Source organism: Oncorhynchus kisutch, linkage group LG12 (assembly GCF_002021735.2).
Source record: "Oncorhynchus kisutch isolate 150728-3 linkage group LG12, Okis_V2, whole genome shotgun sequence".
NCBI lineage: Eukaryota > Metazoa > Chordata > Actinopteri > Salmoniformes > Salmonidae > Oncorhynchus > Oncorhynchus kisutch.
In genome coordinates this window covers 44035627-44062194 of record NC_034185.2, presented here as the reverse complement: position 1 = coordinate 44062194, position 26568 = coordinate 44035627, and the positions used below count along the sequence as shown (strand labels likewise).

The 26568-nt window shown below is 43.0% G+C and overlaps 1 protein-coding gene across 4 annotated transcripts; it reads left to right on the top strand.

The window, feature by feature from the left end:
- The first annotated feature begins 7567 nt into the window (after window positions 1-7567).
- LOC109900330 (NXPE family member 3) lies at window positions 7568-25575 on the top strand. 4 transcript variants are annotated; one of them, XM_031837607.1, is made up of 6 exons: window positions 7568-8093; window positions 21870-21985; window positions 22418-23199; window positions 23345-23415; window positions 23693-23914; window positions 24023-25575. In XM_031837607.1, exons 2-6 carry the CDS (start codon window positions 21893-21895, stop codon window positions 24562-24564), a joined length of 1710 nt encoding a protein of 569 aa, XP_031693467.1. In that variant the 5' UTR covers window positions 7568-8093; window positions 21870-21892; the 3' UTR covers window positions 24565-25575. The 4 variants fall into 4 exon arrangements, with proteins under 4 accessions (XP_031693467.1, XP_031693465.1, XP_031693466.1 ...); XM_031837605.1 differs by having other exon boundaries at window positions 8057-8093; window positions 22415-23199; XM_031837606.1 differs by lacking the exon at window positions 7568-8093 and adding an exon at window positions 8386-8580.
- The last annotated feature ends 993 nt before the right edge of the window (window positions 25576-26568 follow it).

Sequence of the window (26568 nt, the reverse complement as noted above, 5' to 3'; positions counted from 1 at the left end):
TGTCCATATTCTTTAATAAAATAATTGAACACTGAAACAAAACAATAAAACGACAAACGAGCAGTCCTGTATGGTGCTGAAACCAGGCCACCTAAGTATGGTTCTCAATCAGGGACAATGATTGACAGCTGCCTCTGATTGAGAACCATACCATGCCAAACACAGAAATCCCAAATTATAGAAAAAAGAACATAGACTGCCCACCCCAACTCACGCCCTGACCATACTAAAACAAAGACAAAACAAAGGAACTAAGGTCAGAACGTGACACACAACCCCAATCCTCCACATTGTTCATTCTCTGATCCTAATCATATGATAGGATGGACAACATGTCAGTTCATGTTGCAAAAGCTTGGATTTGGTTGGAGGACATCCTCCGGAAGTGGTCATAATTACCATGTAGATATATGGAAGGGTGTAAGGCCTACGAGCCTCCTAGGTTTTGTATTTAAGTCAATGTAGCCTGAGGAGGATGGGAAAAGCTGTCCTCTGGCTACACCAGTACCTTCCCACCGTGTACCCTTTGACTTCCACGTCAAGCCTAGAGACCACCAAGATGGAGAAGATCGCCAGCAAGCAGAGGTAGGAGAGAATACATTATTCAGACTCCTTCACTTTTTCCACATTTTGTTACGTTACAGCCTTATTGTAAAATGTATTCAATTGTTTTTTTCCTGATCAATCGACACACCATGATGACAAAGCAAAAACAGGTTTTTTTGAAAATTTTGAAAATGTATTAAAAAAAATATACAAAATAAATAGCTAATTTACATAGGTATTTAGACCCTTTGCAATGAGACTCAAAATTGAGCTCAGGTACATCCTGTTTCCATTGCTCATCCTTGAGATATTTCTACAAATTGATTGGAGTCCACCTGTGGTATATTCAATTGATTGGACATGATTTGGGAAAGCACACAGCTGCGTATATAAGGTCCCACAGTTGCAAAAACCAAGCCATGAGGTCGAAGGAATTGTACGTAGAGCTCCGGGGACAGGATTGTGTCGAGGCACAGATCTGGGGAAAGGTTACAAAAAACACAAAAAAAAATTTGCAGCATTTAAGGTCCCCAAGAACACAGTGGCCTCCATCATTCTTAAATGGAATAAATTTGGGACCACCAAGACTCCTCTTAGGGCCCAGACAAACTGAGCAATCACGGAAAAGGGGCCTTTGTCAGGGAGGTGACCGAGAACCCGATAGAAAATGGGAGAACCTTTGTGGAAATGGGAGAATCTTCCAGAAGGTCAAAAATCTCTGCAGCACTCCACCAATCAGGCCTTTATGTTAGAGTGGCCAGACGGAAGCTACTCCTCAATAAAAGGCACATGACAGCCAGCTTGGAGTTTACCATAAGACTCTCAGACCATGAGAATAAAGATTCTCTGGTCTGATGAAACCAAGGTTGAACTATATGGCCTGATTGCCAAGCGTCACATCTGGAGGAAACCTCACCACCCCGTGAGTTAAGCATGGTGGTGGCAGCATCATGCTGTGGGGATGTTTTTCCAACATCAGGGACTGGGAAACTATTCAGGATCGAGGGACAGATGAGCGGAGCAAAGACATCCTTGATGAAAACCTGCTCCGGAGTGCTCAGGACCTCAGACTGGGGCAAAGGTTAACTTTCCAATAGGACAACTACCCTAAGCACACAGCCAAGACAATGCAGGAGTGGCTTCGGGGACAAGTCTCTGAATGTCCTTGAGTGACCCAACCAGAGCCTGGACTTGAACCCGATCCAACATCACTGGAGACCTGAAAATAGCTGTGCAGTGATGCTGCCCATCCAACCTGACAGTGCATTGAGAGGATCTGCAGTGAAGAATGGGAGAAATTCCCCAAATACAGGTATGATAATCTTGTATCGTCATACCCAAGAAGACGAGGAATCGCTGCTAAAGGTGCTTCAAAAAAGTACTGAGTAAAGGGTTAATTACTTATGTACAGTGGGGCAAAAAAGTAACTTCTTCTTTAAGAGGCTCCTCTGTCCTCCACTCGTTACCTGTATTAATGGCACCTGTTTGAACTTGTTATCAGTATAAAAGACACCTGTCCACAACCTCAAACAGTCACACTCCAAACTCCACTATGGCCAAGACCAAAGAGCTGTCAAAGGACACCAGAAACAAAATTGTAGACCTGCACCAGGCTGGGAAGACTACATCTGCAATAGGTAAGCAGCTTGGTTTGAAGAAATCAAGTGTGGGAGCAATTATTAGGAAATGGAAGACATACAAGACCACTGATAATCTCCCTCGATCTGGGGCTCCACGCAAGATCTCACCCCGTGGGGTCAAAATTATCACAAGAACGGTGAGCAAAAAACCCAGAACCACACGGGGGGACCTAGTGAATGGACCTGCAGAGAGCTGGGACCAAAGTAACAAAGCCTACCATCAGTAACACACTACGCCGCCAGGGACTCAAATCCTGCAGTGCCAGATGTGTCCCCCTGCTTAAGCCAGTACATGTCCAGGCCCGTCTGAAGTTTGCTAGAGAGCATTTGGATGATCCAGAAGATTGGGAGAATGTCATATGGTCAGATGAAACCAAAATATAACTTTTTGGTAAAAACTAAATTCGTTGTGTTTGGAGGACAAAGAATGCTGAGTTGCATCCAAAGAACACCATACCTACTGTGAAGCATGGGGGTGGAAACATCATGATTTGGGGCTGTTTTTCTGCAAAGGGACCAGGACGACTGATCAGTGTAAAGGAAAGAATGAATGGGGCCATGTATCGTGAGATTTTGAGTGAAAACCTCCTTCCATCAGCAAGGGCATTGAAGATGAAATGTGTCTGGGTCTTTCAGCATGACAATGATCCCAAACACACCGCCCGGGCAACGAAGGAGTGGCTTCGTAAGAAGCATTTCAAGGTCCTGGAGTGGCCTAGCCAGTCTCCAGATCTCAACCCCTTAGAAAATCTTTGGAGGGAGTTGAAAGTCCGTGTTGCCCAGCAACAGCCCCCCAAAACATCACTGCTCTAGAGGAGATCTGCATGGAGGAATGGGCCAAAATACCAGCAACAGTGTGTGAAAACCTTGTGAAGACTTACAGAAAACGTTTGACCTCTGTCTTTGCCAACAAAGGGTATATAAAAAAGTATTGAGATAAACTGTTGTTATTGACCAAATACTTATTTTCCACCATAATTTGAAAATAAATTAATGAAAAATCCTGCAATGTGATTTTCAAAAAAAATTTCTTCTCATTTTGTCTGTCATAGTTGAAGTGTACCTATGAGGAAAATTACAGGCCTCTCTCATATTTTTAAGTGGGAGAACTTGCACAATTGGTGGCTGACTAAATACTTTTTTGCCCCACTGTAATTGTGATATTTACATTTTATTAATTTTTTTTGCAAAAACGTCTAAACCTGTTTTGGATTTGTCATTATGGGGTATTGTATGTAGATTGGAAAAACAATTTAAACCATTTGACAATAATGCTGTAACGTAACAAAATGTGGGAAAAATGAAGGGGTCTTGAATACTTTATGAATGCACTGTATTTTTTTTATTTTATTTATTTTACCTTTATTTAACCAGGTAGGCAAGTTGAGAACAAGTTCTCATTTACAATTGCGACCTGGCCAAGATAAAGCAAAGCAGTTCGACAGATAAAACGACACAGAGTTACACATGGAGTAAAAACAAACATACAGTCAATAATGCAGTATAAACAAGTCTATATACAATGTGAGCAAATGAGGTGAGAAGGGAGGTAAAGGCAAAAAAAAGGCCATGATGGCAAAGTAAATACAATATAGCAAGTAAAATACTGGAATGGTAGTTTTGCAATGGAAGAATGTGCAAAGTAGAAATAAAAAAATAATGGGGTGCAAAGGAGCAAAATAAATAAATAAATACAAATTAAATACAGTTGGGAAAGAGGTAGTTGTTTGGGCTAAATTATAGGTGGGCTATGTACAGGTGCAGTAATCTGTGAGCTGCTCTGACAGTTGGTGCTTAAAGCTAGTGAGGGAGATAAGTGTTTCCAGTTTCAGAGATTTTTGTAGTTCGTTCCAGTCATTGGCAGCAGAGAACTGGAAGGAGAGGCGGCCAAAGAAAGAATTGGTCTTGGGGGTGACTAGAGAGATATACCTGCTGGAGCGTGTGCTACAGGTGGGAGATGCTATGGTGACCAGCGAGCTGAGATAAGGGGGGACTTTACCTAGCAGGGTCTTGTAGATGACATGGAGCCAGTGGGTTTGGCGACGAGTATGAAGCGAGGGCCAGCCAACGAGAGCGTACAGGTCGCAATGGTGGGTAGTATATGGGGCTTTGGTGATAAAACGGATTGCACTGTGATAGACTGCATCCAATTTGTTGAGTAGGGTATTTGAGGCTATTTTGTAAATGACATCGCCAAAGTCGAGGATTGGTAGGATGGTCAGTTTTACAAGGGTATGTTTGGCAGCATGAGTGAAGGATGCTTTGTTGCGAAATAGGAAGCCAATTCTAGATTTAACTTTGGATTGGAGATGTTTGATATGGGTCTGGAAGGAGAGTTTACAGTCTAACCAGACACCTAAGTATTTGTAGTTGTCCACGTATTCTAAGTCAGAGCCGTCCAGAGTAGTGATGTTGGACAGGCGGGTAGGTGCAGGTAGCGATCGGTTGAAGAGCATGCATTTAGTTTTACTTGTATTTAAGAGCAATTGGAGGCCACGGAAGGAGAGTTGTATGGCATTGAAGCTTGCCTGGAGGGTTGTTAACACAGTGTCCAAAGAAGGGCCGGAAGTATACAGAATGGTGTCGTCTGCGTAGAGGTGGATCAGGGACTCACCAGCAGCAAGAGCGACCTCATTGATGTATACAGAGAAGAGAGTCGGTCCAAGAATTGAACCCTGTGGCACCCCCATAGAGACTGCCAGAGGTCCGGACAGCAGACCCTCCGACTTGACACACTGAACTCTATCAGAGAAGTAGTTGGTGAACCAGGCGAGGCAATCATTTGAGAAACCAAGGCTGTCGAGTCTGCCGATGAGGATATGGTGATTGACAGAGTCGAAAGCCTTGGCCAGATCAATGAATACGGCTGCACAGTAATGTTTCTTATCGATGGCGGTTAAGATATCGTTTAGGACCTTGAGCGTGGCTGAGGTGCACCCATGACCAGCTCTGAAACCAGATTGCATAGCAGAGAAGGTATGGTGAGATTCGAAATGGTCGGTAATCTGTTTGTTGACTTGGCTTTCGAAGACCTTAGAAAGGCACGGTAGGATAGATATAGGTCTGTAGCAGTTTGGGTCAAGAGTGTCCCCCCCTTTGAAGAGGGGGATGACCGCAGCTGCTTTCCAATCTTTGGGAATCTCAGACGACACGAAAGAGAGGTTGAACAGGCTAGTAATAGGGGTGGCAACAATTTCGGCAGATAATTTTAGAAAGAAAGGGTCCAGATTGTCTAGCCCGGCTGATTTGTAGGGGTCCAGATTTTGCAGCTCTTTCAGAACATCAGCTGAATGGATTTGGGAGAAGGAGAAATGGGGAAGGCTTGGGCGAGTTGCTGTTGGGGGTGCAGTGCTGTTGTCCGGGGTAGGAGTAGCCAGGTGGAAAGCATGGCCAGCCGTAGAAAAATGCTTATTGAAATTCTCAATTATGGTGGATTTATCAGTGGTGACAGTGTTTCCTATCTTCAGTGCAGTGGGCAGCTGGGAGGAGGTGTTCTTATTCTCCATGGACTTTACAGTGTCCCAGAACTTTTTTGAGTTAGTGTTGCAGGAAGCAAATTTCTGCTTGAAAAAGCTAGCCTTGGCTTTTCTAACTGCCTGTGTATAATGATTTCTAGCTTCCCTGAACAGCTGCATATCACGGGGGCTGTTCGATGCTAATGCAGAACGCCATAGGATGTTTTTGTGTTGGTTAAGGGCAGTCAGGTCTGGGGAGAACCAAGGGCTATATCTGTTCCTGGTTCTAAATTTCTTGAATGGGGCATGTTTATTTAAGATGGTTAGGAAGGCATTTTTAAAAAATATCCAGGCATCCTCTACTGACGGGATGAGATCAATATCCTTCCAGGATACCCCGGCCAGGTCGATTAGAAAGGCCTGCTCGCAGAAGTGTTTCAGGGAGCGTTTTACAGTGATGAGTGGAGGTCGTTTGACCGCTGACCCATTACGGATGCAGGCAATGAGGCAGTGATCGCTGAGATCTTGGTTGAAGACAGCAGAGGTGTATTTAGAGGGGAAGTTGGTTAGGATGATATCTATGAGGGTGCCCGTGTTTAAGGTTTTGGGGAGGTACCTGGTAGGTTCATTGATTATTTGTGTGAGATTGAGGGCATCAAGTTTAGATTGTAGGATGGCTGGGGTGTTAAGCATGTTCCAGTTTAGGTCGCCTAGCAGCACGAACTCTGAAGATAGATGGGGGGCAATCAGTTCACATATGGTGTCCAGAGCACAGCTGGGGGCAGAGGGTGGTCTATAGCAGGCGGCAACGGTGAGAGACTTGTTTTTAGAGAGGTGGATTTTTAAAAGTAGAAGTTCAAATTGTTTGGGTACAGACCTGGATAGTAGGACAGAACTCTGCAGGCTATCTTTGCAGTAGATTGCAACACCGCCCCCTTTGGCAGTTCTATCTTGTCTGAAAATGTTGTAGTTTGGAATTAAAACTTCAGAATTTTTGGTGGTCTTCCTAAGCCAGGATTCAGACACAGCTAGAACATCCGGGTTGGCAGAGTGTGCTAAAGCAGTGAATAGAACAAACTTAGGGAGGAGGCTTCTAATGTTAACATGCATGAAACCAAGGCTATTACGGTTACAGAAGTCGTCAAAAGAGAGCGCCTGGGGAATAGGAGTGGAGCTAGGCACTGCAGGGCCTGGATTCACCTCTACATCGCCAGAGGAACATAGGAGGAGTAGAATAAGGGTACGGCTAAAAGCTATGAGAATTGGTCGTCTAGAACGTCTGGAACATAGAGTAAAAGGAGGTTTCTGGGGGCGATAAAATAGCATCAAGGTATAATGTACAGACAAATGTATGGTAGGATGTGAATACAGTGGAGGTAAACCTAGGTATTGAGTGATGAAGAGAGAGATATTGTCTCTAGAAACATCGTTGAAACCAGGAGATGTCATTGCATGTGTGGGTGGTGGAACTAATAGGTTGGATAAGGTATAGTGAGCAGGACTAGAGGCTCTACAGTGAAATAAGCCAATAAACACTAACCAGAACAGAAATGGACAAGACATATTGACATTAAGGATAGGCATGCTTAGTCGAGTGATCAAAAGGGTCCGGTGAGTGGAGAGGTTGGTTGGTGATTTAGACAGCTAGCCAGGGCATCGGTAGCAAACTAGCATAGGATGGAGGTCTGTTAGCCACCCCTTACGTTCCGTCAGTAGATTAGTGGGGTTCCGTGTGGTAGAGGGGATTAATCCAAATCACACAACAACAACAAAAATAAAAACAATAGATATAGTTATAGAGGCCCAAGAAGAAAAGATAATAATAATAATTTTAAAAATAATTTAAAAAAAATAATAATAAAAAAATTGTCCGATTGTCTATTCAGATAGCAGCCGGTAAGACAGCTAACGGTTAGCAGGCCGCAGATGGGCGTTCAGGTAACGTCGCGACGGAGGAGCCGGCCGAATAACTCCTTCGGGTAGATAACGTCGGCAGTCCAGTTGTGAAGGCCCGGTGGGGCTCCGCGAAGGCAGTAAAACGGGTCCGGATAGGTGACTGCAGCCCAGGTGTGATTGATGGAACTCAGGAGTGATTGACGGAGCTTGCTAGCTCCGGAATAATTGATGTTTGCTCCGGAATCGACGAAGGCCGATGGTCACACGGATAGCAGCTAGCTAGCTGTGAGATCCGGGTATGAATGTCCAGGGACATGGAGAGAAAAATTGGTCCGGTATGTTCCGTTCCGAGCCGCGCTGCGCCGTACAGAACTGGCGATAGATTTTCGAGCTAAAGGATAGCTGATGACCACAAACCGTGGTTAGCTGAATATTAACGATTTGCCAGTAAAGGAGCTAACTAGCTTCTGAACTAGCTTCTGGATTAGCTTCTGGCTAGTTTCAGGCTAGCTTCTTGGAGTTTCTGGCTAGCTTCTTGGAGGATTACAGATCTGAGGTAAATAATACTTTTTTATAAATATACATTGGTGAGGCGGGTTGCAGGAGAGTGTTTTGAAGATGAGTTGATGGAAAATAAAAATAAAATGTATGTGAAAAAGTTGTAAATATATATATATACAGGACACGACAAGACGAGGACAAAAGACGTCTGAACTGCTATGCCACCTTGGAGTATACTCACACTATTTATCTGCCATTTTTAGGTTAATGATTAAATCACTCAGTTGTGCCTATCTTTCATGCTCAGAGGGTTGTAAACATAGGAGCAACTGTATCTCCATTTTGTAGTACAACATTTCTTCTCAATGGCCCTGCCCATGGTAACACTGGTTTTGTTCCTATTGCACCCTATACCAACATGTATGGTTATTAAGGACATGTGATTGCTCTTCAAACAGACAGCTTCAAATAACAGTGGACAGGACATTAACTTCGTTAAGTATTTCTTCTATACAAAGAGAAAGAGGGACCATACATAAACGGTAAGCCATAATAGCACAATTAACACAATCATTCAGAACAAGAACCACAGGAACATGTTGGTACAGACTGCATTTCATTGGTATTTTCATGCTTCCTCTTACTCCATTCTTCAATCTATTCCTGCTCTAAACATTTAAAAGAAGTCAGGAGAGGAGTCGACCAGAGTGAATGTGGAATCAAGGATTGGAAAATATATTTTTTTTAAAGAAATGACAAGTAGTTCGGGCTACTCTATAATTTTAGTTTTGTCTGTTCCTTGACGGGTTATTGATATATGTGTTGTTGGTCAGAGTTTGCAGTGGCTTGCAGCCAAATATATTTCTGGTATCAAGGCCATTTTTTTATTTCACAAAACAATATGGAAACAGAAGTAAAAGGCCCACTGTACAAAACATTCTCTAAGATGGTCAACATACGATTTCCAAATTCTGTCAAATGTGTCTGGTTTATGTTTGATTTTATTAGAGTCTAATGGGATTTTATTTTATTTTTATTTTACCTTTATTTAACCAGGTAGGCAAGTTGAGAACAAGTTCTCATTTACAATTGCGACCTGGCCAAGATAAAGCAAAGCAGTTCGACAGATAAAACGACACAGAGTTACACATGGAGTAAAAACAAACATACAGTCAATAATGCAGTATAAACAAGTCTATATACAATGTGAGCAAATGAGGTGAGAAGGGAGGTAAAGGCAAAAAAGGCCAAGATGGCAAAGTAAATACAATATAGCAAGTAAAATACTGGAATGGTAGTTTTGCAATGGAAGAATGTGCAAAGTAGAAATAAAAAAATAATGGGGTGCAAAGGAGCAAAATAAATAAATAAATTAAAATTAAATACAGTTGGGAAAGAGGTAGTTGTTTGGGCTAAATTATAGGTGGGCTATGTACAGGTGCAGTAATCTGTGAGCTGCTCTGACAGTTGGTGCTTAAAGCTAGTGAGGGAGATAAGTGTTTCCAGTTTCAGAGATTTTTGTAGTTCGTTCCAGTCATTGGCAGCAGAGAACTGGAAGGAGAGGCGGCCAAAGAAAGAATTGGTTTTGGGGGTGACTAGAGAGATATACCTGCTGGAGCGTGTGCTACAGGTGGGAGATGCTATGGTGACCAGCGAGCTGAGATAAGGGGGGACTTTACCTAGCAGTGTCTTGTAGATGACATGGAGCCAGTGGGTTTGGCGACGAGTATGAAGCGAGGGCCAGCCAACGAGAGCGTACAGGTCGCAATGGTGGGTAGTATATGGGGCTTTGGTGATAAAACGGATTGCACTGTGATAGACTGCATCCAATTTGTTGAGTAGGGTATTGGAGGCTATTTTGTAAATGACATCGCCAAAGTCGAGGATTGGTAGGATGGTCAGTTTTACAAGGGTATGTTTGGCAGCATGAGTGAAGGATGCTTTGTTGCGAAATAGGAAGCCAATTCTAGATTTAACTTTGGATTGGAGATGTTTGATATGGGTCTGGAAGGAGAGTTTACAATCTAACCCTCAATGGGTTAGCTAGATGTAGCTAGATAGTTCAGCTTTCCAATATGGGTCCACATTTTTTTTGCAGCAGCAATTACACCTAGATTACAAAATGTTCTTATATTGATCGACAATATTTACATTTCTCAATGATAGGATATGCATTATCGCAGAATGGTATTTGTCACAGGCAGTGGTGGGACTAGAGATTTATACATGGGGTGGACAAGGCTACTTCAGGGGGTCCATAGACCATGACAGAAAATTAGTGTGTAACCCTAACCTGGCATCTAAGGAGCATGAATGAATCGTATGATTGCTGATTAGAGGTTGAAGTGATCATTCACTTGACCCGGAGTTCTTCAATGTGGCAGATAGTGTGGTCCAAAAGGGTTACTTCACTAGAATTCTTTAACATACTATGAATAGTCAGTGTCTCTACCTCGGAACTGCAGCTCAATTTCTTTCTTTCTCACTCACTCACTCACTCACTCACTCACTCACTCACTCACTCACTCACTCACTCACACACACACACACACACACACACACACACACACACACACACACACACACACACACACACACACACACACACACACACACACACACACACACACTTATATTTATATATACTGGAGAGACTTAGGTCACTCTGTTTTCATGAATATATAATCTGGGTCTATAAGTGTTGAACATCTAAAATATTTTCAGAAAATAAAGCTCAAGCACCAATGAGATAAGATAGCATGTGTGTTACTGCATAGTTTATTTACAAAAAATGTAATTGACAAAAAAACACTGCAAGTTGACATACCAGGTACAGTTGAAGTCGGAGGTTTATGTACACCTTAGCCAAATACATTTAAACAAATTTTTTCACAATTCCTGACATTTAATCCTAGTAAAAATTCCCAGTTTGGATCACGACTTTATTTTAAGAATGTGAAATGTCAGAAAAATAGTAGACTGATTTATTTCAGCTTTTATTCCCTTCCTCACATTCCCAGTGGGTCAGAAATGTACATACAGTCAATTAGTATTTGGTAGCATTGCCATTAAAGTGTTTAACTCTGGTCAAACGTTTCAGGTAGACTTCCACAAGCTTCCCACAATAGGTTGGGTGAATTGTGGCCCATTCCTCCTGACAGAGCTGGTGTAACTGAGTCATGTTTGTAGGTCTCCTTGCTTGCACACGCTTTTTCAGTTCTGCCCACAAATTTTCTATGGGATTGAGGTCAGGGCTTTGTGATGGCCACTCCAATACCTTGACTTTGTTGTCCTTAATCCATTTTGCCACAACTTTGGTCATTGTCCATCTCCAAGACCCATTTGCAACCAAGCTTCCTGACTGATGTCTTGAGATGTTGCTTCAATATATCCACATAATTTTCCTTTTTCATGAAGCCATCTATTTTGTGAAGTGCACCAGTCCCTCCTGCAGCAAAGCACCCCCACAACATGATGCTGCCACCCCCGTGATTCACGGTTGGGATGGTGTTTTTCGGCTTGCAAGCCTCCCCCTTTTCCCTCCAAACATAACGATGGTCATTATGGCCAAACAGTTCTATTTTGTTTCATCAGACCAAAGGACATTTCTCCAAAAAGTACGATCTGTGTCCCAGTGTGCAGTTACAAACTGTAGTCTGGCTTTTTTTATGGCGGTTTTGGAGCAGTGGCTTCTTCCTTGCTGAGCAGCCTTTCAGGTTATGTCGATATAGGACTCGTTTTACTGTGAATATAGATACTTTTGTACCTGTTTCCTCCAGCATCTTCACAAGGTCCTTTGCTGTTGTTCTGGGATTGATTTGCACTTTTCACACCAAAGTACGCTCATCTCTAGGAGACAGAACGTGTCTCCTTTCTGAGCGGTTGTCACGCCCTGACCTGAGATATCTCTGTTTTCTTTATATTTTGGTTAGATCGGGGTGTGACTAGGGTGGGTACACTAGTTTTTGCATTGTCTAGGGGTTTTGTATTGTTTAGGGTTTTTGTAGGTCTAGGTGATTTGTATGTTTAGGGTGGCCTGATATGGTTCCCAATCAGAGGCAGCTGTTTATCATTGTCTCTGTTTGGGGATCATATTTAGGTATCCATTTCCCTTTGGTGTTTGTGGGATCTTGTCTATGTGTAGTTGCCTGTCAGCACTCGTTTGTATAGCGTCACGTTTTGTTTTGTAATTTTGTTAGTTTGTTCAGTGTTCATTCTTTAAATAAATAAGAATGTACGCATACCACGCTGCGCCTTGGTCCGATCCTTATAACGAACGTGACAGCTGTATGACGGCTGCGTGGTCCCATGGTGTTTATACTTGCGTACTATTGTTTGTACAGATGAACGTGGTACCTTCAGGTGTTTGGAAATTGCTCCCAATGATGAACCAGACTTGTGGTGGTTTACAATTATTTTTCTGAGGTCTTGGCTGATTTCTTTTGATTTTCCCATGATGTGAAGCAAAGAGGCACCGAGATTGAAATACATCCACAGGTACACCTCCAATTGACTCAAATTATGTCAATTAGCCTATCAGAAGCTTCTAAAGCCATGACATTTTCTGGAATTTTCCAAGCTGTTTAAAGACACAATCAACTTAGTGTATGTAAACTTCTGACCCACTGGAATTTTGATACAGTGAATTATAAGTTAAATAATCTGTCTGTAAAGAATTGTTGGAAAAATTCCTTGTGTCATGCACAAAGTAAATGTCTTAAACGACTTGCCAAAACTATAGTTTGTTAAACAAGAAATTTGTGGAGTGGTTGAAAAACGAGTTTTAATGACCCCAACCTAAGTGTATGTAAACTTCAGGCTTCAACTGTATCAAGCAGAAATAGACATTAAAAATGATTTGTGCCCATCAATATTCAAATTTACAGTATCATATTTATAATATATATATATTATATTATGTTAACTAATAGCAAAGAAAAGTGTTGGAATTGGCCTAATCAAGACCAAATTAAATCTGTGTGACATGATACCCTTTGGATATATCATTTTAGAATTCAGTGTACTTATTAGTACACAGTGCAGGTTTTAATCATGACCAGAGGGACAGCCTTAGTGCCAAATTATTCTAGGTAGATTTAAAACAGCATAATTCTGCGGTTCTGGTGAGAATTGGCAATATGTTTCAAAAACTCCTCCATGTTGAGGGAGCGTGCCCTCCTTGACTCAACACTGAGAATTCCGAGGTGACTTAACCTGTCATTAACCATTGTTGTCCTAAGGTGGGTTTTAATCCGTTTTAAAGCTGAGAAGCTTCTCTCGCAAGAAGCACTGCTGACTGATGTAACAACAGAAATCTTACAAAGTCGAAATAGCTCATGGAAGACCTCTTTATAAGGTTCTAGAAACACTACAAAGTCAAGGAGAGTAGACTGTCTGTCCCTTCCACTTTTCTCTCTCCTATCAAGAAGCCGCTTGGTTTGATGATCCTCATGTTTGTGGTCCTCTAAATCTGACTCAAAAGTCTGAGCAAAGGCGAACAGAGGCTCCTCATTCAAGAATGTTGTACTCTTTGGGTTTTGCATTATCTCGCAATTCTTCTTTGAAAAACGCCTCTGCAGCTCAGCTGTAAGACTGTCAAGCACCTGATAAATAATAGCTCTTTGGAAGCTCTCACCATCACTTTGGTCACTTTTGTCCTACAGTGCTCATCATCAATGAGTCATGAAATCTTTAGCTTGTTTTAGGCTGTCTTTTACACACTGTTTTTACACTTATTTTGCAGTGCTCTGCAATCTCTTCAACCTCGTTCCATAGTTCTCCAAAGTAACCCTCACTTCTGTAGTTCTGTAATGTGTCTGTAAGGGCACCTACTAGATCCACAGCCCTTGATTGGTCAGAAAGACATTTGGCATCACCAAGCACTTTACAAAAGGTAACCAAAAGCCCTATGAAATGTAAATCTATCTTAGAAAGAAGGCCCCTTGCCTCCACTGATCGATAACCACTATTTTCAAGTTGTTCCTGTTCCCAAGAAAGCTAAGGTAACTGAGCTAAACGACTACCGCCCCGTAGCACTCACTTCCGTCATCATGAAGTGCTTTGAGAGACTAGTCAAGGACCATATCACCTCCACCCTACCTGACAACCTAGACCCACTCCAATTTGCTTACCGCCCAAATAGGTCCACAGACGATGCAATCTCAACCACACTGCACACTGCCCTAACCCATCTGGACAAGAGGAATACCTATGTGAGAATGCTGTTCATCAACTACAGCTTGGTATTCAACACCATAGTACCCTCCAAGCTCGTCATCAAGCTCGAGACCCTGGGTCTCGACCCCGCCCTGTGCAACTGGGTACTGGACTTCCTGACGGGCCGCCCCCAGGTGGTGAGGGTAGGCAACAACATCTCCTCCCTGCTGATCCTCAACACTGGGGCCCCACAAGGGTGCGTTCTGAGCCCTCTCCTGTACTCCCTGTTCACCCACGACTGTGTGGCCACGCACGCCTACAACTCAATCATCAAGTTTGCGGACGACACAACAGTGGTAGGCTTGATTACCAACAACGACGAGACGGCCTACAGGGAGGAGGTGAGGGCCCTCGGAGTGTGGTGTCAGGAAAATAACCTCACACTCAACGTCAACAAAACTAAGGAGATGATTGTGGACTTCAGGAAACAGCAGAGGGAACACCCCCCTATCCACATCGATGGAACAGTAGTGGAGAGGGTAGCAAGTTTTAAGTTCCTCGGCATACACATCACAGACAAACTGAATTGGTCCACTCACACAGACAGCATCGTGAAGAAGGCGCAGCAGCGCCTCTTCAACCTCAGGAGGCTGAAGAAATTCGGCTTGTCACCAAAAGCACTCACAAACTTCTACAGATGCACAATCGAGAGCATCCTGGCGGGCTGTATCACCGCCTGGTACAGCAACTGCTCCGCCCTCAACCGTAAGGCTCTCCAGAGGGTAGTGAGGTCTGCACAACGCATCACCGGGGGCAAACTACCTGCCCTCCAGGACACCTACACCACCCGATGTTACAGGAAGGCCATAAAGATCATCAAGGACATCAACCACCCGAGCCACTGCCTGTTCACCCCGCTATCATCCAGAAGGCGAGGTCAGTACAGGTGCATCAAAGCTGGGACCGAGAGACTGAAAAACAGCTTCTATCTCAAGGCCATCAGACTGTTAAACAGCCACCACTAACATTGAGTGGCTGCTGCCAACACACTGACACTGACACTGACTCAACTCCAGCCACTTTAATAATGGGAATTGATGGGAAATTATGTAAATATATCACTAGCCACTTTAAACAATGCTACCTTATATAATGTTACTTACCTTACATTATTCATCTCATATGCATACGTATATACTGTACTCTATATCATCGACTGCATCCTTATGTAATACATGTATCACTAGCCACTTTAACTATGCCACTTTGTTTACATACTCATCTCATATGTATATACTGTACTCGATACCATCTACTGTATCTTGCCTATGCTGCTCTGTACCATCACTCATTCCCCACTCATTCATATTTCGTAAAAGTTGTTCAGGAAACTTAAACCCGATGCTAAACCTTAAAACTTGCTTAAAATATTGTAACGACCCTGGGTTTATAAGCGCGGAAATCGACTCTGCCGTATGAGCGTGCTTTTGCGGCACAGTCGATAGCGCGCCGGATCTCGGGCTCGAAGGTCCAGGGTTCGAGACCTGCTCCCTGCCTGTTTCATTACATTGGTGTCGGAAGTGATCGGCCCTCGCATCCACGACAGTGCGCGTGCTTGGCCTGTGAGCGCGTTCCTATAAACTCTATAAGCACAAGCATTTCGCTACACTCGCATTAACATCTGCTAACCATGTGTATGTGACAAATAAAATTTGATTTGATTTGATTTGATTTGATGTCCTGTAGTAGCACTCTCAGAACTGCTGGAAGCCTGTCCCTCAGATTACTGCATGCCATGTATCTGCATGCCCACCTTACATCCGTAAGTCTCTGTAGTTCCCTGGGCTGCTGCTGTGGATACAGCTCTTTCTGAACTGCAAGCCAGATACAAAGTTATAAAGCTTCTGCAGGAAAGCAATAAAATGTAACTGCCTCAGGCAGTGCCCATAAAATGCAAATCTTGTATTTACGCTCATGACGGATGCACCGTCATAGCCTTGCCCAACAAGATTATTTCTGTAGTCTAGACCATGTTTTTCAAAAATTATGATTTTTTTGAGACCTGCTGCATCTAAGCTTTCAGCTGACTGAAAGTGTAAAAAGCTTTTGTTGATGGCCCCGCCCCATTGTAATAGTACCTCACAACTAAATATATGTGTTCTTTTACTTCTCTTATTATTTCACTTTGCACCATCTCAGCTAAGCCCTCAAGAACTTTGTTCTGGATTTGGTGGCTTGTGTACTTAGCATTGCCACATGCATTCATCCTTTTCTCTATAAGAGGGATATGCTTTGCTATTTTTTCTAAGATTGTAAAAAAATGACCCTTGTTGTGAGAGTCATCAGATTCTCGATGACCTCTCTGCGCTATATTTTGAGTGGCAGTTAATAGGTGCACATCTGCAATTGTTTTAATGTAAGTCCAGTTTTCCTCTACTTTCTTTTTCCGGTCCTCATTCATGAGTTGCTATCAATAGCCCTTTTATGCTGAATCCAAGCATACATAGCATTGTTATGATGCTCTGCCTTCGAATGGAGCTTAAACCCAGAATCTTTAAACAATGCCTTTTTCCAGTTACAAAACCTTGACTGTGATGTGCAGGCAGATTCAGGTGTATTGGGCAGAGAAAAATGCCTACAGGAAAAACAATAAGTTGAATCTTGGCTTACAGAATATTCAAGCCATGAATTGTTCTCATACCGGGAGCTGTTGAAAGCCCTTTTCCTAATACCATACTCAGTTCTGGGAAATGTTTTCAAACACGGCTGTACAGGACCCTCTTCTCTGGATCTTGAAATGTCTTAAATACACGTTAAATAATGTGTCATATATCTATAGAAATGTATAATTAATGGATCCACAAGATTAGATACTAACAGCTGCTAACTAAAATGTGTAGTTTAAAGTATAGGCCTGGCCTACCATTGGGTCCTTCTGGAACAGCATATCTGGTGCTTGATGCAGTTGGGAGGAGCTCGATGACACCTCCTGGCAGCTCTGGCTCACTGTCTTGCTCAGAGTCAGAGGTCTCTGTGTCATCCCTTGATACATCTATTACATTAAAATAACACAAGAACCATTAGTGTATAATCAAAATAAAAATGCCACGGCCATCAAAACAAGAACACACAATGAATCAACAACCAACATTTTAAAGTGAGGCTTAATCTGACAAAACCATCTATTACAAGCTGAAGCTAAACTTACATTCTGAACTGGGCATGTGACTGACTGCCTGATAGATGCTCTGACCTGGTGGTGGTAGACTGGGTCCTTGTGAAGTCTGACCACACTGACTCTGACGAGCCTCATGTAGGGAGCTGCTCTGGGGTCCAGTGGTGATGCAAGGGCTGGGGTCTGTTTGCACCTGATCTGCCTGTTTGTGCTTCTTTAAAAAGAAGTCTGATATCTCCCTTTCTTTTCATGTGTAATTGACCCTATGCAAAAATAAGACAGTCTATGGTTACATCTAAGCATCCAATTACCCAAATGTTTGTCCAATCTCAAGTACAAATCCCCATTATCATAACTGTACCTTAAAATCAACTACCAGCCTTAGGTACTAGTTAGATCATGGCTAGCCCTACTCTGCAGTAAGTAACTTAGTTAGCTATAATTTCTTACACCTTTACGATAGCAAACAGGCTATCTGCAAATTGTGGTCATCTTTTGAGTAACATGATTGTTCGTTTTGAGTTCAAGTACGAAAATCTAACTGAGTTCATGGATTTCAAATGGCTGAATGTTAACTTGCTTAACAGTTGTTAACTTGCTTAACACTAGTAGCCTACTAGTTACCACACATTAACTAAGCATTCATATACTGAAACAGATGTAAATATAATGTTAGGCTAAATTGGGAACCGGTCTCTCTTATCTGATTAACTGTCTGTTAATGGAGCCAAAGGTAAGTTTTAAGGTTTAGCATCGGGTTTAAGTTTCCTGAACAACTTTTACGAAAGTTGAGTCGCTGTTTAAATTAACATGTTAATTGAAATGTTCATTTACACAGCGACTCAACTTTCGTAAAAGTTGTTCAGGAAACTTAAACCCGATGCTAAACCTTAAAACTTACTTAAAATATTGTAACGACCCTGGGTTTATAAGCGCGGAAATCGACTCTGCCGTATGAGCGTGCTTTTGCGGCACAGTCGATAGCGCGCCGGATCTCGGGCTCGAAGGTCCAGGGTTCGAGACCTGCTCCCTGCCTGTTTCATTACATTGGTGTCGGAAGTGATCGGCCCTCGCATCCACGACAGTGCGCGTGCTTGGCCTGTGAGCGCGTTCCTGTAAGACGCGCCCTTTGAAAGGATTGTAACGACCCTGGGTTTATAAGCGCGGAAATCAACTCGTGCTCGAAGGTCTAGGGTTCGAGACCTGCTCCATGCTGTTTCATTACAACCGTGAAAAGAGCTCTTGGAGCTATGGAAATATTTTCTTTCTGTATGTTATTCTTCTGTATCTCGCAACCAACGTTAATATTCTCTCTTCCACGTCCTCGACTTGAAAACGTCAAAATAAATGATATTTCAAGAAGAAATGAGATGTCAATCAGCATCAAACTGCCAGTAGCGAATGAAATTCGGGCATAGCTTAAGTAATAGGGTTCCTCTGTGCTTTTTGCTTGCGACATTTCTGGGTGCATTACATGCATTCGGGCAGGAGGGTATGATAAATGATCTTAAATTGCAGTGTTTATGTTGTAGGAGCAGGTATCTAACCAATGGTTCTTCTCAATTCTTCCTTTAGATATGTTTGCCATTTGTTCCTTACAGGTTCTCAACTATCAGGTAGAGTTTAATTCAACCCTTGATATAACTTGGCAATCAAATTCTTTGGCGTAGCAGTTTCATTCGGCAATTTGTTGACGCGATTGAACAAGATTTCTGAACTAAAATCAGAACGGCCTTGGATAATCCAAATCTTTCTTGTCATTGATTGAATGATCCATCATAGTGCACATGTTCAAAAATCATGATGCCACTTTGGAAACAGGATTTAAAGGTGTTATCATTAAACGCTGAAGGTACGGTGAGGTTATTCCAAATAGGGGTGCCTGGCGAAATTGGTTCTTTCCACCTCATTAATTTATGTACATTTTCTCAAACAATTTTAAAACAGTGTTTGCTGATATACACCGAGTATACAAAATATGAAGAACAACTGCTTTTTCCATGACAGACTGACCAGGTGAAAGCTATGATCCATAATTGATGTCACTTGTTAAATCCACTCCAATCAGTGTAGATGAAGGGGGAGGAGACCGGTTATAGAAGGATTGTTAAGCCTTTAGACATTGATTGTGTATGTGTGCCATTCAGACGGTGGTATGGTAGTAGATGCCAGGCACACCGGTTTGTGTCAAGAATTGCAACGCTGCTGGGTTTTTCACGCTCAACAGTTTCCCCTTTCATGGTCGCAGGAAGATGTTTAGGGTTGGGGGTGCTGAAATGTTTTTGTGCGCTGCTGATTACTATTTTGGTCCACTCATACAGGAGTAGTAAAGGCTCAGTGCACTACTTTTGTGACGAAAAATATATATTTTAACCCCAAAATATATACAGTGGAGCAAAAAAGTATTGTCAGCCACCAATTGTGCAAGTTCTCCCACTTCAAAAGATGAGAGAGGCCTGTAATCTTCATCATAGGTACACTTCAACTATGACAGACAAAATTAGGAAAAATAAAACCAGGATTTTTAATGAATTTATTTGCAAATTATGGTGGAAAATAAGTATTTAATCACCTACAAACAAGCAAGATTTCTGGCTCTCACAGACCTGTAACTTCTTATTTAAGAGGCTCCTCTGTCCTCCACTCGTTACCTGTATTAATGGCACCTGTTTGAACTTGTTATCAGTATAAAAGACACCTGTTCACAACCTCAAACAGTCACACTCCAAACTCCACTATGGCCAAGACCAAAGAGCTGTCAAAGGACACCAGAAACAAAATTGTAGACCTGCACCAGGCTGGGAAGACTGAATCTGCAATAGGTAAGCAGCTTGGTTTGAAGAAATCAACTGTGGGAGCAATTATTAGGAAATGGAATACATACAAGACCACTGATAATCTCCCTCGATCTGGGGCTCCACACAAGATCTCACCTCGTGGGGTCAAAATGATCACAAGAACGGTGAGCAAAAATCCCAGAACCACACGGGGGGACCTAGTGAATGACCTGCAGAGAGCTGGGACCAAAGTAACAAAGCCTACCATCAGTAACACACTACGCCGCCAGGGACTCAAATCCTGCAGTGCCAGACATGTCCCCCTGCTTAAGCCAGTACATGTCCAGGCCTGTCTGAAGTTTGCTAGAGAGCATTTGGATGATCTAGAAGATTGGGAGAATGTCATATGGTCAGATGAAACCAAAATATAACTTTTTGGTAAAAACTCAACTCGTCGTGTTTGGAGGACAAAGAATGCTGAGTTACATCCAAAGAACACCATACCTACTGTGAAGCATGGGGGTGGAAACATCATGATTTGGGGCTGTTTTTCTGCAAAGGGACCAGGACGACTGATCCGTGTAAAGGAAAGAATCAATGGGGCCATGTATCGTGAGATTTTGAGTGAAAACCTCCTTCCATCAGCAAGGGCATTGAAGATGAAACGTGGCTGGGTCTTTCAGTATGACAATGATCCCAAACACACCGCCCGGGCAACGAAGGAGTGGCTTCGTAAGAAGCATTTCAAGGTCCTGGAGTGGCCTAGCCAGTCTCCAGATCTCAACCCCATAGAAAATCTTTGGAGAGAGTTGAAAGTCCGTGTTGCCCAGCAACAGCCCCAAAACATCACTGCTCTAGAGGAGATCTACATGGAGGAATGGGCCAAAATACCAGCAACAGTGTGAAAACCTTGTGAAGACTTAAAGAAAACGTTTGACCTCTGTCATTGCCAACAAAGGGTATATAACAAAGTATTGAGATAAACTTTTGTTATTGACCAAATACTTATTTTCCACCATCATTTGCAAATAAATTCCTTAAAAATCCTACAATGTGATTTTCTGGATTTTTTTCTCATTTTGTCTGTCATAGTTGAAGTGTACCTATGATGAAAATTACAGGCCTCTCTCATATTTTTAAGTGGGAGAACTTGCACAATTGGTGGCTGACTAAATACTTTTTTGCGCCACTGTACATATATTATCAGGGGTTACTTCAGCACCCCGACTATGCATCGAGAATCGAGAATAGTCCACCACCCAAAGGACATCCAGCCAACTTGACACAACTATGGGATGCATTGGAGTCAACATGGGCCAGCCTCCCTGTGGAACTCTTCAACCCTTGTAGAGTCCATGTCCCAACAAATTGAGGCTGTTCCGAGGTCTGTTCCTAATTTTTGGTATACTCAGTGTATACCAAAAATCATCAAAGTTTTGATGTCTTCACTATTATTCCACAATGTAGAAAATAGTAAAAATAAAGAACAATCCTGGAATGAGTAGGTGTGTCCGAACTTTTGACTGGTACTGGTGTGTGTGTGTGTGTATATATTACTATCCAACTTTAGCAGCCCAATTGTAACTGAACAGGATTTGAACCCAAGGTACTCTGTGCTCCACAAGACTGTTAGCCGCCTAAGCTAAAGTAATGCATATTTTCTAGTTCTGCTCTACTTCTGCACATTGCCGAATTGTTAACAGCTTTTTTGTGTCAACATCAGGGGAATTGACAGAGGACAGCACCATGTGGAGGAGCCTGTCCAAATATGTCTGTGTCTTCTTCCTGCTGGCCCTGTCAGGCCTATTTTTCCTGATAAACAACATCAACGTTCTGGAGGTAAGGGAAGCCATCTGCACTCATAACAAGTCCAACCTCCTTTATTGCTCCCGAGTGGAGCAGCAGTCTAAGGCACAGCATCTCAGTGCAAGAGGCGTCACTACATTCCCTGGTTCGAATCCAGGCTGTATCACATCCGGCTGTGATTGGGAGTCCCATAGGGCGGCGCACAATAGGACCAGCGTCGTCCGGGTAGGCCGTCATTGTAAATAAGAATTTGTTATTAACTGACTTGCCTAGTTAAATAAAAATACAAAATTAAAATAATATTCTTCCCACATTGCTTCCATCACCATCTACCTCCTTTACCTCTCATCGAGCCGTGCTGTTTACGCCAGTTTTCATTAAAATTAATGGGAAGGTTGCACGCTCTGCAAAAGTCACACTTTATGCAGCGTGCCTTTTAGTGACCTTTACTTTTCTCCTTAGCAGAATCTGAACTGCCAAACAGTGTCAACATTATACCAGCTCCAGAGCAGCATCCACACAGCTTTCTTTTCAGAGGCCCCTTTTCCTCTGGACCGCAACCATAGCTACTGTGGCCTCCTGGGCCAGGAGCCCTCACCCGAGGAGGCTCTGGAAGAGCGTTACCTCCTGGAGTCCATCGCCTGGCCAGAGCCTATGCACCATTCTGAGAGTGTGTCCCTGGACCACACCAGTGATCCTGCACACAGCTTTTTTGTGATCCTGCCAGCAAGGGGCAGGAGTGAGTGGTATGTGGGAGACCAGCTGGAGGTTTTTGTCCAGATGTACGATTTTCAGGGGCATCCCAAGAGCCATGGTGGAGACTTCTTGCTGGCCCGACTGCACTCCTCTGAATTGGAGGCAGGCGTAGCAGGACAGGTGCTGGACCACAGGAATGGGACCTACTCCGCCATTTTCTCATTACTATGGCAAGGTTCTGCACAGGTGGAGATGACACTGGTTCATCCAAGTGAGGCAGTTCATGTTCTACGACGGTTACGAGAGGAACGGCCCGACCGGGTTTTCTTTAAGAGTCTCTTCCGCTCTGGAAAACTGTCCCAGACAACTGTATGTAACTTGTGTCTGCCAACAAGCCAGAAGCCGCTGTGCAATTACACAGACGCCCACACGGAGGAGCCCTGGTACTGCTACAAGCCCAAGCTGCTGAGTTGTGACACACGGATCAACCATGCAAAGGGAGGCTATGTGAAAGGTCTGCTCACCAACAAAGAGGCATTGCTCTTCCAGAGGTTAGTAAGGTGTACCGTACGTGAGTGAATGGGTGTAAAAGTGTGTCTCATTTAATCACAGACTTTGTTTCCGATGTATCAGATTGCTTGTTGCAGTGTATTTATTTAACATTAACTGCTGTGTATTTATTAATTTTTTTCTCAGTGGTGTAAACATCAAAGTTCACATTCATCCTTCAGGGTCTGACAGTGTCACTGTGCTGCCTGAGAAAAAAGGTAGGCGAGCAAGGAGATGCTACAGTAAAACGGTGTGTTTATTGGTTTTGTACTTCCTTGCCAGCCTACCTGCTATTCAACTAGCTGCTATTAACTGCCACGTGGCTGTATACTTCAACCCTGGAGAGGTTCTGCGTGTGCAGGATAGTATTCCATCCCACTACTGCATCTACAGTAATGTAAGGCAGGGAAGCGCCAGCACCTTTGTTTCCATTGTGTTGTGTACCTGCAAAGTGATGATGCTAGCTGGTGCATCATGCTTGTGTTCCTCTTTCAGACAAAGCAGACATGGAGAGAAGCAGCATGAAGATGGAACCTACCAGAATCACTCCTTCCGGGTATTACTTCCAAGGGTCATGGCGAGCGCTGACTGGTGGTGTAATACGCCAGTTTAACGACTCGTCTGCCATTACTCAGTGTCTGAAGGGCAAGGTGGTGTACATGTACGGAGACTCTACTGCCAGACAGTGGTTTGAGTACCTCAACGACTTATTACCAGGTGATGCTGTCTGCAAGTAATGTGACGTCTCTCACTCTCTGCTGCCTCAAGTGCTTTCTAACGCTCTCTTCTGTCTTTCCAACTCCCAACCCTCCACTGTTGTCACAGAGCTGAAGCAGTTTGACCTTCACAGTCCTAAGAATGTGGGGCCCAACATGGCGGTGGACAGCACCCATAATATCCTTCTGAGGTACCGTTGTCACGGTCCTCCAATCCGCTTCACCAATGTCATTGCCAGTGAGATACGCTATGTAGCTAACGAACTGGATGGCCTGACTGGTGGGTCGAACACTGTGGTGTTTATTAGCATATGGTCCCATTTCAGCACCTTCCCTGTGCAAGTCTACATTCGCCGACTACGCCACATTCGGCGGGCGATGGTGCGGCTTCTGGACCGGGCTCCGGGGACCATGGTGGTGTTGCGTTCAGCCAACCTCCAGGCCCTGGACCCGGAGGTGAGCCTGTACAATAGTGACTGGTACTCATTGCAGCTGGACTGGGTGCTCAGGGCCATGTTCAGGGGTCTGGATATCTTGCTGATAGACGCCTGGGAGATGACCCTTGGCCACCACCTTCCCCATGCCCTCCACCCTCCCCCCATCATCATAAAGAACATGATAGATATTATCCTCTCTCGTATCTGCCCATGAAGAGCTAACAGATTCTGGGTTGGATTCTGTATCGCTTAAATATCACGGAAGATCCACGTAAGAATGTTGCGTTCATTTCCGATTTATCTCACATATGCAGTGTTTATTGTGAATGCAGTCTCCGCAACCGCGGGAACATTGCCGTTAATTGTCAGTCCTGCTATAAAGCAGTTCTACAGCGCTATGGATTGAATAGAGCCCTGAGTGAAATGATATGTCAGATTTCTCCATTAGTCAACATATACATATTAAAAAATGCCTGGCAATTCAAATTTGACCTACCGAACATTCTGTTGATTTATCTGTTTCCATGTCAGGCTTGAATGTTACTCTCTCAAAATGTGGCTTGGAATGTAAAAAATGACCTGCACATTTGTCTGTGAAGATTTGCCATATTCTCAACTCCAGAGCATTTAACCAAACTGAAATGATCAAACATATAACTAAGAGGGAAATCACACAAACGAATAGGTGCGTAGCCTGAGAAACAATAGAACACAAACTTCCAGACACATAAACACAAAAGTGTACATGTGCGCACACACAGACACAAACACACACAATAATAATAATAATAATGTAATGGGAATTTTTATGTTTGTGCTTTTCTTAAAACTAATTTTGGTCTTCTATTCATGTGCTGTTCTAATAACCAATTTCTGTGTTCATGCAAGTCGCTGACTGTACAAATTCTCACTATCAGTAGCTGCAATTTGGCAGTACGCCCAGACCATGGTTTGAGAACGAACAAAAGATATCTCAGTTTTAAGGTCTCAGCTTAGAGAGAAAGAAGCCTCTTGAGGTATTGGTCGGTCACATGAAAGAAACAAAACGGTAATAATTAATTGTGCTAAATCATGCAAATATAACTTGTCTGTGTACAGTCGTATATACGACAACTGCTGTGTTTGCCCAGGCAGAGCTCCTGATTGACATGTGTACAATGGTGCATTGAGTTGGTTGGAACCTCTCCAGCACACTGACAATAAACAATGATTCATTTAAGATTGACTTTGAGTGTCCTTGTGTAAGAATTTCCATGACAATAACAACAATTTAATACTAATAATATTCATCATCAGTGTTTTAATTAATTTAGCACTAGTATAGAAATAATAAAGAGAGAACAAAAAAGTAAACAAATGGTTTATTTGTTTTGTTGAGTAACCTCTCTCCCCGCAGACACCCCTCTGATTCACTTTGCCCTCCCTCCTTCCCTCCCCCTGACATTCAAGTATATCCCAATACTCAAGTCTTTCTTTCCTCATCTTATTTCCTTCTTCACCACTGTTAGATGTGAGCACAGAAAAGAGATCCACCAGTGCATTTCACCTGTCGAGGCCTGTCAGATCAGCTGTTGTGAAGGAAAGGAGACAAAGAAAGGAAACCAATTAAGTGTATTGGAACAAAGCCATCCAGTAGTTTCACAGCATTTGAGACTAGAGAGAGACCAACCTGTGTGGTGACATTTGCAGGTGTGTCTGTGTCACTGGTGCACCGTTGGTCCAATAGAACACCACAGACAGACATCATTCTGCTGACATCTGCCTTTTTTAGGTTGTATGATTGTGTCTGTCTGTCACTGTGTACGTGTGGCTCTATGTGTCTATGTGTGTGTGATGAATTGTGGTGTGTGTGTCAGAAACCAAGAACCACAAACACTGCTCTACAGGACTGACACCAGCAACACACCACCTAGGATTGGAACATACATTTTAGGACTTGATATATTCCTAGTATTCACACCCCTTGATCTTTTCCACATTTTGTTGCGGTACAGTCAATTTAAAATGGATTAAAATACCCTATAATGCCAAAGTGGATTCATGTTTTTCTAAATGTCTTGGGTCAGTAAGTATTCAAGCCCTTTGTTATGGCAAGCCTAACTAAGTTCAGGAGTAAAAATGTGCTTAACAAGTCAGATAATATGTTGTGTGGACTCACTGTGTACAATAATAGTGTTTAACATGTTTTTTGAATAACTAACTCATCTCTGTACCCGAC